Source organism: Prionailurus viverrinus, chromosome B1 (genome assembly GCF_022837055.1).
Source record: "Prionailurus viverrinus isolate Anna chromosome B1, UM_Priviv_1.0, whole genome shotgun sequence".
Lineage (NCBI taxonomy): Eukaryota > Metazoa > Chordata > Mammalia > Carnivora > Felidae > Prionailurus > Prionailurus viverrinus.
In genome coordinates, this window is record NC_062564.1 from 149,775,702 (window position 1) to 149,793,416 (window position 17,715).

A 17,715-nucleotide genomic window follows, 5' to 3' on the forward strand; every position below is an offset into this window, starting at 1 on the left:
CTCTCTCTCTGCCCCTCCCGCACTCGTGCTCTCTCTCCCTGTGTCTCAAAAATAAATAAACCTTAAAAAACATTTAAAAAAAAGAATTATTTTCTATATTACACCCATACTATGGACGTCTATGTATAATTTATAAGAATAAAAACAGAATTTATATATTAACAGCAAAATGCTCACATTATATAGTGAAAGAATAGAGTACAAAATGAATGTAAAATATAATACAAATTAGGGGTGCCTGAGTGGCTCAGTCAGTTAAGCGTCCAACTTTGACTCAGGTCATAATCTTGAGATTCGTGAGTTCAAGCCCCTCATCAGGCTCTGCGCTGATAGCTCAGAGCCTGGAACCTACTTTGAATTCTGTGTCTCCCTCTCCATCTACCCCTACTCCACTCACACTCTGTCTCTCTCTCTCTCAAAAATAAATAAACATTAAAAAAATAATAATAATACAAATTAAATTAGGTACATAAGTGTATAGGTTTTATATACATTTAAATATTTGGAAGCATAGGGGCGCCTGGGTGGCGCAGTCGGTTAAGCGTCCGACTTCAGCCAGGTCCTGATCTCGCGGTCCGGGAGTTCGAGCCCCGCGTCAGGCTCTGGGCTGATGGCTCGGAGCCTGGAGCCTGTTTCCGATTCTCTGTTTCCCTCTCTCTATGCCCCTCCCCCGTTCATGCTCTGTCTCTCTCTGTCCCAAAAATAAATAAAAACGTTTAAAAAAAATTAAATATTTGGAAGCATAAATATCGTGGTATTAGGAGCGATTATCTCTTTAGTTTGGATAAAGAAGGCACTTTCATTTTCTTCATGTTGTTTAATTTTTTTCACCAATTATGTATCAAAAATAAGGTTATTTCAGGTGCCTGAGAGTGTCTCACTCTGTAAAGCATCTGACTTTTGATTTTGAGTCAGGTCATGATCTCATGGTTTGTGGGATTGAGATTCATATGGAGCTCCATGCTCACAGTGTGGAGCCTGCTTGGGATTCTCTCTCACCTCTCTCTGCTTCTCCCCCAGGTTGCTTGCTTGCTCTCTGTCTCTCTCTGACAAAATAAATAAATAAATAAATAAATATGCACATTTACATGTATACATAAAAATGTGCACTTTTGCCCTTCCTTGCGTAAGAAAAATATGGTTTCTGTCTTCAAGGAGTCTGATGCAGGACAGACTTAACCTAATTAATGATGTAATGATGTAATGATGTAATTTTGATGTAATTTTATGGCATATAAATAAGATTTTAAAATAAAACTTTTCATATCTGGCACAAAGTAAATGCCTAGTAAAGAATATCCATTTCCTTTTACTGGCGGTTGTAGAAAGAAGAGATTTTCACTTTTTATAGGAAAGCCAGTTGGAAAGCCAGTTTCATATTCAATCAATAGTTGGATAGGTTCTGAAGGACAGCAGTGAGTGCAAAGGAAAAAAATGAGGGAAATCACAGGGACTGAATCCATGGAATTAGTGCCAGGTGCTAGTGATTGGGAGTTAGGAGGCAACATCTGAAAGTCTCCATCTGTAATGTGCAGGCTACAAATATAGTGGGGAAAACATGACTGGAAATAGCCTTTAGAAGTCAATGGTCTATTCATTTGATTTGGTTTGTAAGACTTCTCTTACTAAAAGTTTACCATCAGGTATTTCTTATTTTAGGTGAATCCATTTATCATGGTAATTGCAATTTCATTTTTCTCTTTATTTTTTTCTTAAGTTTATTTGTTTATTTTGAGAAAGAGAGAAAGAAAGCGGGGTGAGGGGGAGGCAGAGAGGGAATCCCAAGCAGGCTCTGCACTGTCAGCACTGAGACAAATGTGGGGCTCGAACTCACAAACCATGAGATCAAGACCTGATCTGAAATCAAGAGTCAGACACTTAGCAGACTGAGCCACCCAGGTGACCCTCGTTTTCTCTTTATAATGCATCTCTCATGAATTGGGATTCTCTATATTGAAGGAAACACATTGAGTGGCTAAAAGAACTGCTACCTCCAGAAGGCTCCTGTTATACTACAAGCTCTCTGAAAAAGACAATAAAAGCCATAGCAGTTACAAATGTATAAGTGTATCAGGCAGCTTTTAGCAAGAGTGATTCATGAGAGGGAGGTATATGCAAAATGACTTCCAAAGACTGAAGGAACTATAAAACCAAAGAAAAAGGCCAAGTCCAGCTTGACAAGAAATGGCTTATTAAAGCCATACAGAGAAAGACAGATACCATATGGTTTCACTCTTATGTGGATCCTGAGAAACTTAACAGAAACCCATGGGGGAGGGGAAGAAAAAAAAAAAAGAGGTTAGAGTGGAAGTAAGCCGAACCATAAGAGACTCTTCAAAACTGAGAACAAACTGAGGGTTGATGGGGGGTGGGAGGGAGGGAAGGGTGGGTGATGGGTATTGAGGAGGGCACCTTTTGGGATGAGCACTGGGTGTTGTATGGAAACCAATTTCACAATAAACTTCATATATTGAAAAAAAAAGAAATGGCTTATTAAGAGGACTTACGGACAAAAGAGTATGTTGGGCCGCACAAGACAAGTAGCTCTCTGTAACCCCACCTCCCTTAAGATTTGCTTTTGTAACGCTACAGGCTGGGAGCACTGCTAGGGGACCATCCAAGAGGAGAATGTTTAAGAATCAGTGTGTGTCATAGTCATGTCTCCAGAGTGGATCAAGGACATTTTGCCCCAAGGGTATACTTAAGGGTAGGAGGTGATGTGCTCAAGAAGGCTTCAGGTCACAGAGACATCATCATGGTGGATTTGCATTAGTCTGGTTCACACAGATGAATAAAAAGGAGATCTAGAGTGGCTAATATCAAAGACGGACGAAATTTGTTGAGATGCTATATCACAAACAGAATGGAGAAGAAAAGATAGTAGAAGAAGTTGAGTCAATGAAGGAAAGTTTGCTTAATTAAAAATTCTATGACCAACCCTGAACACAAAATGGGTTGTCATGGAATCAGGAAATGAATTATCTGTGATAACCATCTTGTTTACCCTTAAGTTTCAGACAAGTCATTCAATGGGAATATCCACTACTTTACTAATCAAGTGAAAGAGAAAATTAAAAGTAATGTGAGAGTTCCCAGAGGAATCTTCTATTCCCTCAGGAATCCATGTCTTAGAAATATCCATTACAGTTTCATTCATTTTATTTTCTTTTATATACACTTGTTGAGCATTTGAATTTTTTTATTAAATAAAACATATTCAGGAACTAAGAAAGCTATATGGCAATAGCTATCGAATGTTACCATCAATCTTTATTGTTATTTAATGTATACATATTTAATCAGAGTGATTATCTACCAAAATATTGTTGTATTTTGAGTATATTCATCTCTTTATATACCCCATCAGTTTGTACAGAAATAGAGTGTTCTTGTGTTATCCTTCATCATGGAATTTTCTATGTCAAATATTGTATATAAATATAATTTTAATGTAGTTAAACACTTTATAGTGCCTTGTACTTTCTTACTCTTTTTATATGTTAGACTTACCTTCTTAATAGTAGAGATTCTTAAAGCACCAAGACTATATTATATTCTCCTTCAATATGCTTTTTACCTTAAATGCTCAATAGCTAAGAAATGCTAGACACCCAATAGAACCTCAATTAGAGCTATTATTAATGTTAAAATATTTTAAAGTATATATAAAGTGGAAAACATACATTTTTTTTCTTTTAGTGTACCGCTTTATGATGGATTCTTCCAAATCTTCTGACTATTGTGAATACTTTGGCAAAATCCATGGAATTCTAATGTATAAAGATTTTATAAAACATTGGGATGATGTGGAGACATTCCAGGCAAGACCAGATGACATTGTCATTGCCACCTATCCTAAATCTGGTAAGTCTCCTTAGTATGTCAATGTCATTCTCTTTTCACCTAGAAATGACAAACCCACCTTGAATAGTAAATATTAAGCTGTTCACTTCTACCATACTCATTTTTCATGTGAAAGATACAGTAGTTTAGACATAGAAAAAGTGGAATATCATAGCTGTATTCTAAGAGCACAATCTGTACCTATAACCTGAGTAGCACATTGAGAGATAGGTATGGTTGGCCACTTTAGAAAATTATGTAATATAAATGGATGAATATAGAATCATAACTAAAAATTTAAACTACCAACTGTGTTTTTCTAATGCCATTATTGTCATCACATAAACAAAGTATAAGCAATTTTTGCAAACTTTTAAAAAATTCTTTTTCAGCTAAAGCTCTTTTTCTTTAAGGCTATCCCCCAAACTCCTTTTTTAAGCAACATCTTTTTTTTTTGTTTTCCTGAAATTAGCTCATAGTTCTGGAGTTTTACAGCCATAGATCTTTAGAAATTAGGAAGATCTGATCCAGACTTCTCTGGTTGCTACATTTAAACATTTACATATGTTAAGCACTAAATATCTCTCACTCCATTGTTATTTTACCCTTCCACCAGAGGAATTCTTCCAAAACACAATCCTGATAATCTTACTCTCTTGCTCAGTGTACAACATTGCCGTTCTAAAACTTATCAAAAGCTCAAACTCTTTAGTATGAACTACAAGGAATTTTATGCTTGCTGTCTGCTTGCCTTGGCAGCCTCCTCCCCACCTATCTCTTCTTCAATTTAGGCTTTATAATCTATTTCCAATTCTTTTCTTCACCACTATATTATTCTTAAGTATGTGACCTTTGATTGAAAAAAAAAAAGACAGCTCTGTTTGGTAGAACCAGTCTCTGACTCACAAAACCAGTGAACTAATGCCAATAATGTGTTGAGGCTAAGTTCAATTCTCATGTTGTCTTGAGGGCATTTCTTGTTGAAACATCACAGCAGCAGCAGCACACTGAGTTAAATGTTCCTCCTTTGCAGTCCTTTGAATTCCTGTACCCATCTGTATTACAGCATCTTAAGAAAAAAGAAGTGTTGTAATTATCAAGCATTGTTTGCAACTCTCAAAAGCACATCTCAGCACTAGAAGGCAAGGATTCGATCTATTCTTTTGTGTATCCTCTGAACGGGGACTCAAGTTGAGGCATAAGAAGCTATCAGTAAAGTTTGTGGCTAAAGCGTGCTTCAGTGTATCTTCTGTTATTCAAGTCTCTTTACTTTTTTTTTCTTTTTTCAAAATTAACGTTTTGTATTTTGGCACAGTATTTACAGATATCTATTAGACAGAAAAGGTAGTCTAAATCTTCCTGTAACATCAGCATAGTGACCATATCTTATTTAATTGTGTATTCTTAGCATTTAGCGTAGTGACAACCTTGTACTCAATATATATGTTGAAAACAATGAATGAATGAATGAATGAATGACACCTCCTTACTCACATTATTCCAAAAAATGTAGGGACTGATTATTCTCACTGGCCTGCCTCTTCACTATTTCTTTGCATGAGTTTTCCTTTTCTGTTTTCTCATTTATTCATTTAGCAAATATTTATTGAGTTCCTGCTATGTGACAAGTGTGATATTAGCCACTGGAGATATAATGGTGAACAAAACACACCTAATCTCTACCCTCTCAGTGTTTATAATCCGATGGTAAATATAAATAAAGTGGCAGATACAATACAGTATGAAACCGCTTTGGGTGAAGGAAGTCCAGTAGGGTATTGCGACAACATATAGAAGGAGCACCTCACTTGGAGCCTTTCAGAGGCTTCTTAGAATGAGCAAAGCAAAGACATGAGAAGTTTAGCTCATAGAAGAGGGTTCCAGGCTGAAGGAATAGCACATATGTGGATGTGGGAGACTCTGAGAGTATGCTCTCTGGCTTCTTCAATTCTTTCAGTTCTTCCTTCTAGCCCACCTGCATTTAGTCCATTCTTCAAAACTTACCTGAAAGCTTTCTTTCTCCATACTCCAATAGTCATCTTTTCTTTCTTTGAATTAAGCTCAGCATTCAGTTGTGTATTATTTTCCCTTGTATGACTTTATTTGCCTTAAGCGTATTTTTTGTTAACTTGTCCTAGAGGTAAGGAACTGTCTTATTCTTCTTTGTTTTTCCTGATAATGTTTAAATACAATGCTTTCCCTGCAGGAATATTTTGATAAATCAAGCCTCCCTACTTTTTAGATGTAAAAATTTAAATCCCAAATTGTTATCAGCTTGCATAATGTCCCAATTAATCATGGACAAATTTGGACTCCTACCATAGGCGTGTCTTCCTACAATATTCATCCTTATTTCTTGAGACTATTTTTGGGTCTTACAACAGTAAGTATTAGAAGAAATATTTCTTGAATTCTGTGGCAATTCTTTTTTTTAATGCTTCTTTTTTTTAAGTTTATTTATTTTGAGAGAGAGAGAGTACAAGCAGGGTGGGCAGAGAGAGGAAGAGAGAGAATCCCAAGCACAGGGCCAGACATGGGCCTCAATCTCACAAACCGTGAGATCATGATCTGAGCTGAAATCAAGAGTCAGATGCTTACAGATGGAGTCACCCAGATGCCCCAAGTTCTGTGGCTGTTCTATCTTTCAAATAATATTGCACTGGTACCTTCCTACTTTATCCAGCTATAAATCCACTACCTGCATCATCAGCCCTGCATTGTCAGTGAGACACTAAGGTTTGTCTAATTTTTACAGGTACAACCTGGGTTAGTGAAATTGTATACATGATCTGCAATGAGGGTGATGTGGAAAAATGCAAAGAAGATGTCATTTTTAATCGAATACCTTTCTTGGAGTGCAGAAGAGAAGAGCTGATGAATGGTAATATTTAAGTAGATGTTTAAAGCTGTTTACATATATTTTAAAGTGTGGCTATAGCAGGTGCAAGAAAAGAGAGAGGAAGCAAGAGTGACAATTAGTATGATGTCCTCTACATGGAGAGTACATAAATTTAAATTTAAATCTTGACAGAGTTTATGGTATAGCATTTGTCTGATATAGAGTAAATAAGGATAGCTTTTACATGCCTTCAGTAGTCTAGTAATATGTAAGCATTTATCCCTATATGGCTGAATGTGATAATACTTTAAACATTAGAAAAATATATGTAAATTTTCAAGGATATATACAAAATGATATTCATCAGAGGTTCTTTAAATATTGTGAAAAATTAGAAACAACTTAAGCGTTAATCAAAAAAAGGAATAGCTTAATGTGATACAATAACACTATGAAATCATTAAAAAAATTAGGTTGGCCTATGTTCCTTGTAGTTTCGATATAATATGTTAAAGAAAAATCAGTTAGAAGATACTAAAAATTCTGTCTGCATGTGTGGTATTTAGATGGCTCTGAGACTGGGCATAGAGATATACAGTTGACCCTTGTACAATGCTGAGGTTAGGGATGATCACCCCTCACACAATAAAAAAATCTGCATATAACTTTGACTCCCCCCAGATTTAACTACTAATGGCCACTATTGGATCAGAAACCTTGCCAATAATTTAAACAGTCGATTAACACATATTTTGTATGTTATACATGTATTAATATATTGTATTTTTACAATAAAGTAAGCTAGAGAAAAGCAAATGTTACTAACAAAAGCATAAGTAAGAGAAATTACGTTTATAGTATTGTACTGTAAAAGAATTCATATATAAGTGGACCTGGGAAGTTCAAACACATGTTGTTCAAAGGTCAACTGCATTTATATGGAAGGCTGCTCACCAAAATATTAATACTTATTTTTTCCAATATGGTGAAATTGTATCTTATCTTGTTGTTTTCTCTATAATTTCCTCTATGTAAACTTCTATCATAGTGAGTATGTATTATTACTATGAATACAATATAGAATCTTAAAGTTACTTCTATTTTAAAAATATCTGTAAAATCCACATAAATATTTATAATTTTGGAAGTTGTATATAACCTTTAACTTTTTAAAAATCAGGAGTAAAACAATTAAAACAGATGGCATCTCCTAGAATAGTGAAGACTCATCTGCCAGCTGACATTCTTCCAGCCTCATTTTGGGAAAATAACTGTAAGGTAACCAGAGTCTAGTATTCTTAAAACTTCATCCAAGTCGGGGCACCTGGGTGGCTGTAGTCGGTTAAGCATCTGACTTTGGCTCAGATCATGATCTCACAGTTCATGAGTTTGAGCCCCGCATCAGGCTTTCTGCTGTCAGTGCAGAGCCTATTTCAGATTCTCTGTCTCCCTCTCTCTCTGTCCCTCCTCTGCCTTGCACAGGCTCTCTCTCTCAAAAATAAATAAACATTAAAAAAAAGTCATCCAACTCAAAATAATTTTGCAATGATCAAGTCAGGTAACATCTTGTGTCTTATACACATTTATTTGTTCTTTCATGGAACCTACAGATATTTAATAAATATGGATTAAGGTCAGTGTAGTTAGAGTCTATATTTCAACTCCAACTCTAGAGGTTATTTGGGAAAAAACAGGTAAACTCCAAGCCACTCCAAGGTATTCATCTGCAAGGGGATAATAATAGCATCTTCCTGGTGGAGCTGTTATAGGAATTAAGTGAAATAATACTTGTTAAGTGCTTAACACGGTATCTAGTATATTATAAACATTTGGTAAATGGTAGCTACTTTTGTATTTGTTACTAATGATTGTATTGAGTGTATTCCTTTTTGCAAACAATTGTACTTGGCATGTTGAGGCATTCAAGCAAACTAGAAAAAGATAAACCAGACAAGTATTATATAATAATTATTTACTGAGTATCTATTGCATGCCAGCAATGTAAGGATTAATAATACATGTGCAAGCCTTGTCTTCATGATCACATGGTCCACTGGGGGAAAGGGACAAATAAGCAGACGATGCAGTAGGTGTCACAGGTCAAGTAAGAGAATTCTGGCCCAGATATTACAGTAAGGCAGGTATTCAAGAACAAGTAACATCTCAGCTGATATTTAAAAGATGTATTGGAGTTAGTCTATACAATCCCAGAGGCACCCCTAATGATGATCTGAAACAAGTTCATTTCAGTTGCTAGGTTGACTATACACATTGGCTGGATAAATGAAGGGAGATAAGCTAGGGCTTGATCACAACAGACACTGAAGTTAAGTTAGGAAGTTTGGACTCTATTTGGTGGTAATGAGGAGTTACAGACATTTTGAGTTGATGATTGACGTGATCAGTTTTGGTTTTTACAGAGAATGATATATAACCCTAAAACATTACGTCTTGGATTATTGATGCTGTTTCTCAACACCTTTCTAGCTTTCTTTGGGATATACCACAACCCTATATGCTACAAGTATGAGATATCAAAGTACTATGCGCAGTTGTAATAACAAAATTGGGGGTTTATCACAGTCAGGAAACATTTCTATTTTGTACTCTAATGATAGCTGGTGTGTTTGACATTTTTCTGGAGATCCATGGTCCAAAATTCTGAAGGTTCTAGTTTCTTGTTTGTTGTTTAACTTTCATCAAAAGCAATCCTAGATGGAACATGTACATCCTGCTGACATCATTCATTACATAAAGTTTCTCTCATTAGACCATTTATATATTTTTCGGGAGATGTGCAATCACCATTTTTTCAAGAGATTTGACCAAGTTACCTCTTTTTCTTTTGGAGAATGGGTTGTGGCCCCTTCAGGTCTCAAATGAAAATAGATACAATCCATTTACAATAGTCTTAGTCTTCACTAAACTATTTAGCATTCACAAAACTGGCTATCATCTCAGACATCAATCAAACAGTTAGATAGAATCATGTCCTGAGCATTTCTGAGGTAATTCACTGGGGGACAAGAAGATAGATTGATTGGGACTATGAGTAAAAGTGTATTTACAGTGATGAACCAGAAGCTAAAAGAGAATTTTAAAAAGTGAGAGGAAAGGGGGTCAAACTGACACATAAAAGAAACATTGAGGAAAATAAATTTCAGACCTTGGAATTGTTTCAGGACAGATATATTGGGAAAAACTGATAAGGAAGAAAGAAGGAGTAGGAATTTCTTGGAAGAAAACATGATGTTCCAGCATAGGTCTTCAGAAGTGAAACCTTTAGGGTGCTGACATTATTTGTGATTTGGTCATAAAAGTGGTTAGCTGTGGTAAACTAAAGGAAATGATCAATGAATACTAGAACTGAGTGAATTAGATGGTTCATGCATACAGATACTAAAGTTACACTGGATGATGACAAGATTGGGAATGGAGAGTAATACAATGAGGCAGATGTTCATATTTTCAGTTAAAGCAAGGGAATCACCACAAGCTTTCATTGTGAGAGGTATGAAGTATCACAGGAACAGGGGTGTTTCAAGTATAGCATTTTAAAGTGGATTATGATCCCAAGAGAATTGTGGGTAAACTAGCAACTTTGTCTGGAGAGTGATACAGGCAAAGCCCTATCTTTTAGAAAGATCTAGATTTCCCTCCAAGACAGGAATAGCATGCATGGCAAAAACTTTGGGGTATAGAATAGTATCTGTCAAAATGAAGATAAGATAAACTAAATGGGAGTTTAGGGGGAAGAGGGATTGCTTTTGTTATCCCCACCCCCTATCTGAGAAAATAAAAAGCCTCATGAAGACCTGCAACCAAGATTTAAAATATGGATAGTATTTTGAGATGTAGAGAATATTCAAGACAGAGGGAACAGCATGAAGAAATGCAAGGGGTAAAGATCTGAAGTAAATTCATGCATACAGTGGCAATGAGTTCTATTCAGCTAGTATGCAAAACGCAAGAAGGAGAGTGTTACATTACATTGGAAAAGTTCAATATGGCTATTGATAGCTTTCATAAGAAAAGAAAATTCACCTTTTTTCTGCAGTAATTGGAGGTTTTTTATAGCAGGACTTTAAAAATGAGAGCCATATTTCTTAGAATATACTACAAGAAATCTTTAAAATTGTTTGCAAATGTAGAAACTTGAAGAGTTAAGAAAAGTTAGTGAGGCCAATCAAATCCAGTAAACAGTGGAGAGTCATGAACAGCCTTCCCTGATGGCAAGGCTCAGGTTCCTGAGGGCAGAAGTGGAGACCACAGGAATGCTGAAGTTTCCTTTTGCAGATCTTTTCCTGCAGCACTGTGTACTGGACCTAGAAAAGACTGTAAAGATCAGACGCAACTCACTTGCTTACTGGATAGAAAATTTATATACAAAACTGGTGCTTTGCACAAGATGATAGAACTTTTTAGTGCCAGACTGGCAATTAACCAAGGCTTCCTGACTGCTCTTTCCGATTGGTGTTTCTTCTGCATGTAGTACAGAAACTCAACACGATGTTAGTGAAGATTACATTTTCACTGTGATCAATGTGCATTTAAATAGACCCCCATTAAATACGTTTGTTCCCTCCAAGACTGCATGAAAGACTGCATTTGTGACATTAAAATGAGTTATTATACGTGAAAATGGCATACCAAATGAAAAGTGAGAACAGGCACTGAATAAAAAGATACTTTCACTTCAGGTTATTGAATTTTTCTTCTTTATAATTTTATATATTTTATATACTTTTTACAATGAATATGTATTATGTTTGTAGTTGGAAAGATAAATGCTTCTTGATGAGACTATGTTTGAAAAAAATCAAGTGAAGTAATCTATAATGTCATCCTTTTAGATGATCTATCTTTGCCGGAACGCCAAAGATGTCGCTGTTTCCTATTATTATTTCTTTCTAATGGTAAATGCCCATCCAGATCCTGGATCTTTTGAAGAGTTTGTGGAGAGATTCATGGATGGACAAGGTAAGACACCTTCTTTACTTGGAATTCTTTCAAGGTAAATGATACAAGACAAATGACGTCTCTGAGCAAATATTTTTGTTGTCTGTTGTGGTCTGCTATCTTCTCTGATCCTTAATTAAAACAAATTCTAGAAGACTTTGAATTTTAGAGCAAGCACAGTGTTTCCAGATGTGGATGGAAAATGCAGACTCTGGACACTCCAGTTCAGTTCCTAAAAATAAATATATAAAAGTGTGTTTGGAGGTTGGAGGTAGCCATTTTCCTCTCTAAGACTGAGATTCACTGTCCAATTCTGTATCATTTCTTTTTATTAGAAAAAGTATCTCATAGCATTACAACTCTATTGAATAAGGAGGCAAGGAAATAGAAAAGGGAGAGTGCCCATTCGTTTCCAAGGAAAATTTCAAGTGCTTTGTTGGAGGAGCATTCACGAAGAAATCTGAGTATCTACAAAGTTCTTTTTCTTTTCATCCAGGGTACAGTCTGAATGTTTTAACTAGATTTCTCAGAACCATACAAGAGTTATTAGAGCAGAAATTATGGGAAATTTTACCTTTTAATTAACTCCAGACTATAGCAACTATTTAAAGTTGAGGAAGAAAGGATTCAAGAGAGTCTAGTATTTTCTAAAGAAGACCATTCTGATCCTGTTGTAATAATTGCAAAAAAAAAAGGTAATAATGTCTTTATATCCATAGAAGGTAATATTGACTCAATAAAAGTGGAATATATGTACTTTATGTTTGTTGCTGTATTTTGGAAAAATTTATGCTAAACCATCACAAATTAAACATATGTCTAAAGATGGTCAAAACCCATATTGTAAGTTAGAGAAAGATAATGTTGTACCTCTGCAAATTGGATGAAAAGATCATCCAATTATCCAATTATATACATATACATATACATATACATATACATATACATATACATATACATATACATATGAAGACATATATACAATATTTTATGTTAAGAACAATTGTCAGTAGAGTCAAAGGACAGAAGTGGTGGACAATGACAATGCAAAGCAGTGTCTTGTCTCACACAGCATTGACTCACACAGCATTATATTATTTGGTCAGCTTTTTATTGGGTGAAACACTGGGATATGCATGAGAAAAGAAAAGGGAAGAGAGACCACTTTTGAGCAAATCACATCATCTTCAAAATGTTCTAACTTTTTGGGGGTGCCTGGGTGGCTCAGTTGGTTGGCCATCCAACTTTGGCTTAGGTCACGATCTCACGGTTCATGGGTTGGAGCTCCACTTTAGGCTAGGAGCCTGGAGCCTGCTTCAGATTCTGTGTCTCCCTCTCTCTCTCTGCCCCTCCCCTTGCTCGTGCTCTGTCTCTCTGTCTCTCTGTCTCTCTGTCTCTCTCAAGAATAAATTAAAAAAGTCTTCTAACTTTTTAAAAATGAGAATAACACTAAGAGTCCCTAAGAAAACATCCCTACCATATAAACTGCTAGTAATATAATAAAAAGTTATATAGTTACCGGCTTTAATTGTAAAAGCTAGTTTTATGAATAGTAAATTTCAACCTAGACTGAATTCTCATTATAAGATCATTAATAGTTTCATTAACTCAACTCCCTTCACTGACAACTTGATTTCACACACATACACAAATACACACGCACGCACACACGCACATATTTCAAAAATGCTCTTATAAGCTGTGAATCGTTAATCAGATAATTAACCATAAACCATGTCATAAACCATGTCATAATGTTGAAAGTCTAGAATGTATTTCTGTACATGGATTATTCAACATACTTTGCCTCTCTTGCTGCAGAGAAATTTGCTTAAGATCTGTGACTGACCTCTATTTTTCATTCCATGATCATTTATTTATATTTATTTGTGGTTACTATTGTTTACATACTCATTTTCAAGCTTTATAGAGATGATACTATGCCCTTACATTGCTTTTCTGTCTAACTTTAGTGCCTTATGGTTCCTGGTATAAACACGCAAAATCTTGGTGGGAAAAGAGGAAGAATCCACATGTGCTTTTTCTCTTCTATGAAGACATGAAGGAGGTGAGAAATTGAAAACCTATGGACTATTGTACACCTAAGACTAATATAACACTGTATGTTAGCTAACTGGAATTAAACACTTTTAAAAAAGAAAACATATGGGCAACTTAATAGTTTCTAAAATATTAACACTTGACAAGACTCTAGATACAAAAATATGTCTTTAAATAGATGATTCAGGCATCTCCAAAAGTTATAATAATTCAGATACATAAACACAGATTTGAAGCTATTAAATAGAACTTTTCTGTGAATAAATATATTTAAACCGAGGCTCAAAAAATTACCAAAGATAAAATTTGAAAGAACTTGAGTTCACAAAACAACAGCAAACACAGACACACACACACACACACACACACACACACACACACACGCACGCACACAGGTATGAACACATAAGGAATCACGATGAACAAGAAGTGTCAACTGCCTCCAAATCTATAGGTGTTGGAATTATCAGGTAAACCCTATAAAATAATTATTCTTAATATGTTTAAAGAAATAAAAGAAGAAAAATATTTTACAAAGAAAGGTTACTAAAATTGACTCAGCAGATTTGAAAAAAATAGCAAAATAGAATTTCTAAAATAATTTTTAAAAATTAAAAAATTAAGAGATGGTTCATATAACAGATAGAACATGGCTAAATAGTGAGTTAGTGAAGTGGAAATGGAGCAGAGGAAATTACATAGAATGTACTACAATGAGATGAGTAGAATACTTTAAAAATAGAGTGATAGATATGTGGGATAGTGATACGATCCCACATCTATCAACTCAAACTTCCAGAAGAAGAAAATAAACAGAATGTCAGAGCAGCAATATGCAAAAGTATGATGATCTCAAATTTCCTCATAGTGTATTTTTTCTCAACTTCATTAGTAATCAGGATAACACAAAATAAAAGTCACTATGAGATGGCATTTCACGCACCAAACTGACAATTAACAAGTCAGTTAATGTGGACCATTGAGAAGTACCATATTACTGATAGAAGTATAAGAAGATACAGAAGATAAGAAACACTAGGGAAACAATTTGTCATGATCTAAGAAGGGCAACCAAACATGATTTAACACTCCCAAATGCCTACGTATATACTCTTGAGAAACTCTGGTTTGTGTACATTAGGTTATATGTGCAATAATCTTCAAAGCAGCATTCTCCATAACTATAAAAATTGGAAACAACCCAAATATACATAGGCTCAAGAATCATGATATATGCTCTTGTCCTACAATTAAGTATGATATCAGAATGAAAAAGAGTAAACGTCAAATATGCACATCAATTGGGCAAAACCAAATCATATATTGCCTGTGGATAATATGTGTATGTTTGAAAACTATTAAGTAAGGCACAGGGTTGATTAGATCAGTTTTAGAACGGCAGGTTTTATGTTGATGTTTTTTGTTGTTTATGGAAATGGAAAGTGGAATGAATGAAGTTCAAAACTTGCAAATGGAAGAACTCTAGAAATTTTGAGTATTCTATTCCATAAATTGAGTAGTAGGTTGAAGCACAAATGTACACAAATAATTTTTGCAAAAATAGACAAATCCCGGGTTTCTTTATTAAGAGAAATGTCTTTTCTTCTCTCATTCTTTATTAGCACCAAGAAAGTAATCAATAATTGTTTCTTGCTCACATCTTTGTACAATTATTAAAATCCATGTTGCAAAAATTCTAGAGTTGTTTTGATCAGAACAAATTTAAAATAAAATCATACATAATGTTTTAGAAACTGAAGTGTTATTTCTTTATAGAGTTTAACAGTATAACAAATTTGAAAAAGAGAAACAACCATGATATGTAGTTTATTATATTGCCTAATATTATGCTCTATAACTAGAATATTGAAAAGAGTAAATTTAAAACTCACACACAAAAAATTTATTAACCAATCTAACCATTTCAACCTTCCCACCCCAGGGTCTATGTTCACTTATTCCCTATTTTGGTTGATAATGACCATGTTGAAGTCTCCTCCAAATTTGAATCAGTAAGGTGCCTAAGAATGAATAAGTTAGTTTTCCTTTGTTTCTACAATGTATCAAGTAGAAAGAGAATAAGATATATTAATATTATATATATATATACAAACTTTTTGGTAGAAGATAGACAAGTAAATAAAATTATGAGAATAAAGACTTATATGGGAATTTATAGGAGCAAAAATAGGGTTATCGCACTCAAATTGGATTAGTCCAAAGAAATTATCCCAAAGAAGGTGATACTTGAGCTGAAGCTTGACAGGCAAGCTGTAATATTTAGAACAGAGAATTTGAAAATTGCATTCTTTGTAAAGGGAACTATACACCAGAGATAAGCGTTATAGTTGGTATTGCGAATAGTTGCATTGGATGGTTTTCCTGGATGGTAGGGCACACTATAAGAGTGACATAGGAATGGGGATGTTTATAGCTATGGTTCGTTCATATACATCTGATGTTCCATCTTATTTGAGTTTTTATAATTTTTCTTAATCTTTTTGCTTACTTTGCTTCTCAGTATGTACATCAATAAATTAGAGAAAAATGAAAACTGTGTACATATTTTTAGCCCAAAAGCTAATCTGTTATAGGTGAGACTATAGTCTTTGAGAGTGTATATTCATACTGTTAGATAATAGTTATTGAGCATGTACTAAATAAACATCAAGAACTATAAAAAATATTTTATAAACATGAGCTAATTTAGTTGATTCTAACAATCTTTGAAGCATCTTTTATATCTACATTATGGATAAAATAATAATGCCTAGAGAAGTTAGAAAAAAATTCCACTTCTCCAAGAAGTGTTTTGTTTTTTTTTTTTTTTTCACTTGAAACCTAATTTGAAGCCAATGTCAGTGGGAAAAAAGAGGTTTTCTCTCTCTCTCTCTCTCTCTCTACCTCTCTCTCTCTCTCTCTCTCAACCCAAATAACAATATATTTAACTTTAGTAATTAAAGTTTCAAAATATTTTTTTTCTCTAGGATATCAGAAAAGAGGTGATAAAAGTGATACAATTTCTGGGAAGGAAGCCATCAGAAGAGCTTGTGGACAAGATTATACAACATACTTCATTCCAGGAGATGAAGAACAACCCATCTACCAATTATACAACACTACCAGAAGAAATCATGAACCAAAAAGTTTCTCCCTTCATGAGAAAGGGTGAGCTAGTCCTGCAATTTGCCCCGATTGCTATAGGAAGTCACAAGTTGAAATAGTTACCGGCAAACACCTGTTGAAGTTATTCTAGCCTGTGGACCCAGCTTGTTTTCTTCAGAGCTGTTTTACATTTGAGTGATTTTTGTATTGAGTTACCAGTTCTATAGAGGCATTAAAACATTAGTATTTCTGCTGCTACTACTACTGCTACTACTAAATTGCTACTACTTATTGATTACTTAGTATCTGCAGCATATTAAGAAAGGCTAGCAGCCACCCCAACCTTAGTACCAGCATTAATACCAGACCTACTAGCAATCCTTTATAAAGTCTGTGGGCCTCGGTGCTGCGCCATGTACATTATATAAATGTATATGATTTTAAAATTCTAATTCTCTTTAAATTCAAACTAGACACTCAAGAAAACTTCTTTGTTACCTCACTTTGAGATGAGGAAACAAGCCTGGAACGATGAACTTTACCTTCACGAAGTGGTAAACATTTTTCAAGACCAAGTGGCAAATATACAAACTCATCAAATTGTACACAATAAATGTGTATAGTTCTTTGTATATCAGTTCACCTTATTAAAGTTGTTTTAAAAGATTAAGTTTCAAAACACTTGTGGCACATACAGCTTTGTTTAACCAAAAATATCAAAATACAATGAGGTGACATTCTATTGAGAGGAGGAATTATCTGATGAGATATGGTCAGTTTATAAATCCAAAGGCATATAGAATATGCAGAGTATTGGGACATCGGTCTTGCTGATATATGAAGCAGAACAGAATAGAGAAAATCTTGCTCTTTGAAGGAAACTTTCAGTGAGAGGGTCAGGAATTTTT

At 34.7% G+C, this 17,715-nt stretch overlaps 1 protein-coding gene across 5 annotated transcripts in view; it reads left to right on the forward strand.

The window, feature by feature from the left end:
* LOC125164551 (sulfotransferase 1E1-like) overlaps positions 1–17,715 on the forward strand; it is a 94,686-nt gene that overhangs the window by 75,393 nt on the left and 1,578 nt on the right. For all 5 annotated transcript variants that reach the window (XM_047857344.1, XM_047857345.1, XM_047857342.1 and 2 more), the window contains 6 exons: positions 3,700–3,864; positions 6,599–6,724; positions 7,863–7,960; positions 11,536–11,662; positions 13,615–13,709; positions 16,690–16,870. In XM_047857344.1, the coding sequence (XP_047713300.1) occupies positions 3,711–3,864; positions 6,599–6,724; positions 7,863–7,960; positions 11,536–11,662; positions 13,615–13,709; positions 16,690–16,870 (781 nt within the window). In that variant the 5' untranslated portion in view covers positions 3,700–3,710. The remainder of the gene's footprint in view (positions 1–3,699; positions 3,865–6,598; positions 6,725–7,862; positions 7,961–11,535; positions 11,663–13,614; positions 13,710–16,689; positions 16,871–17,715) is intronic.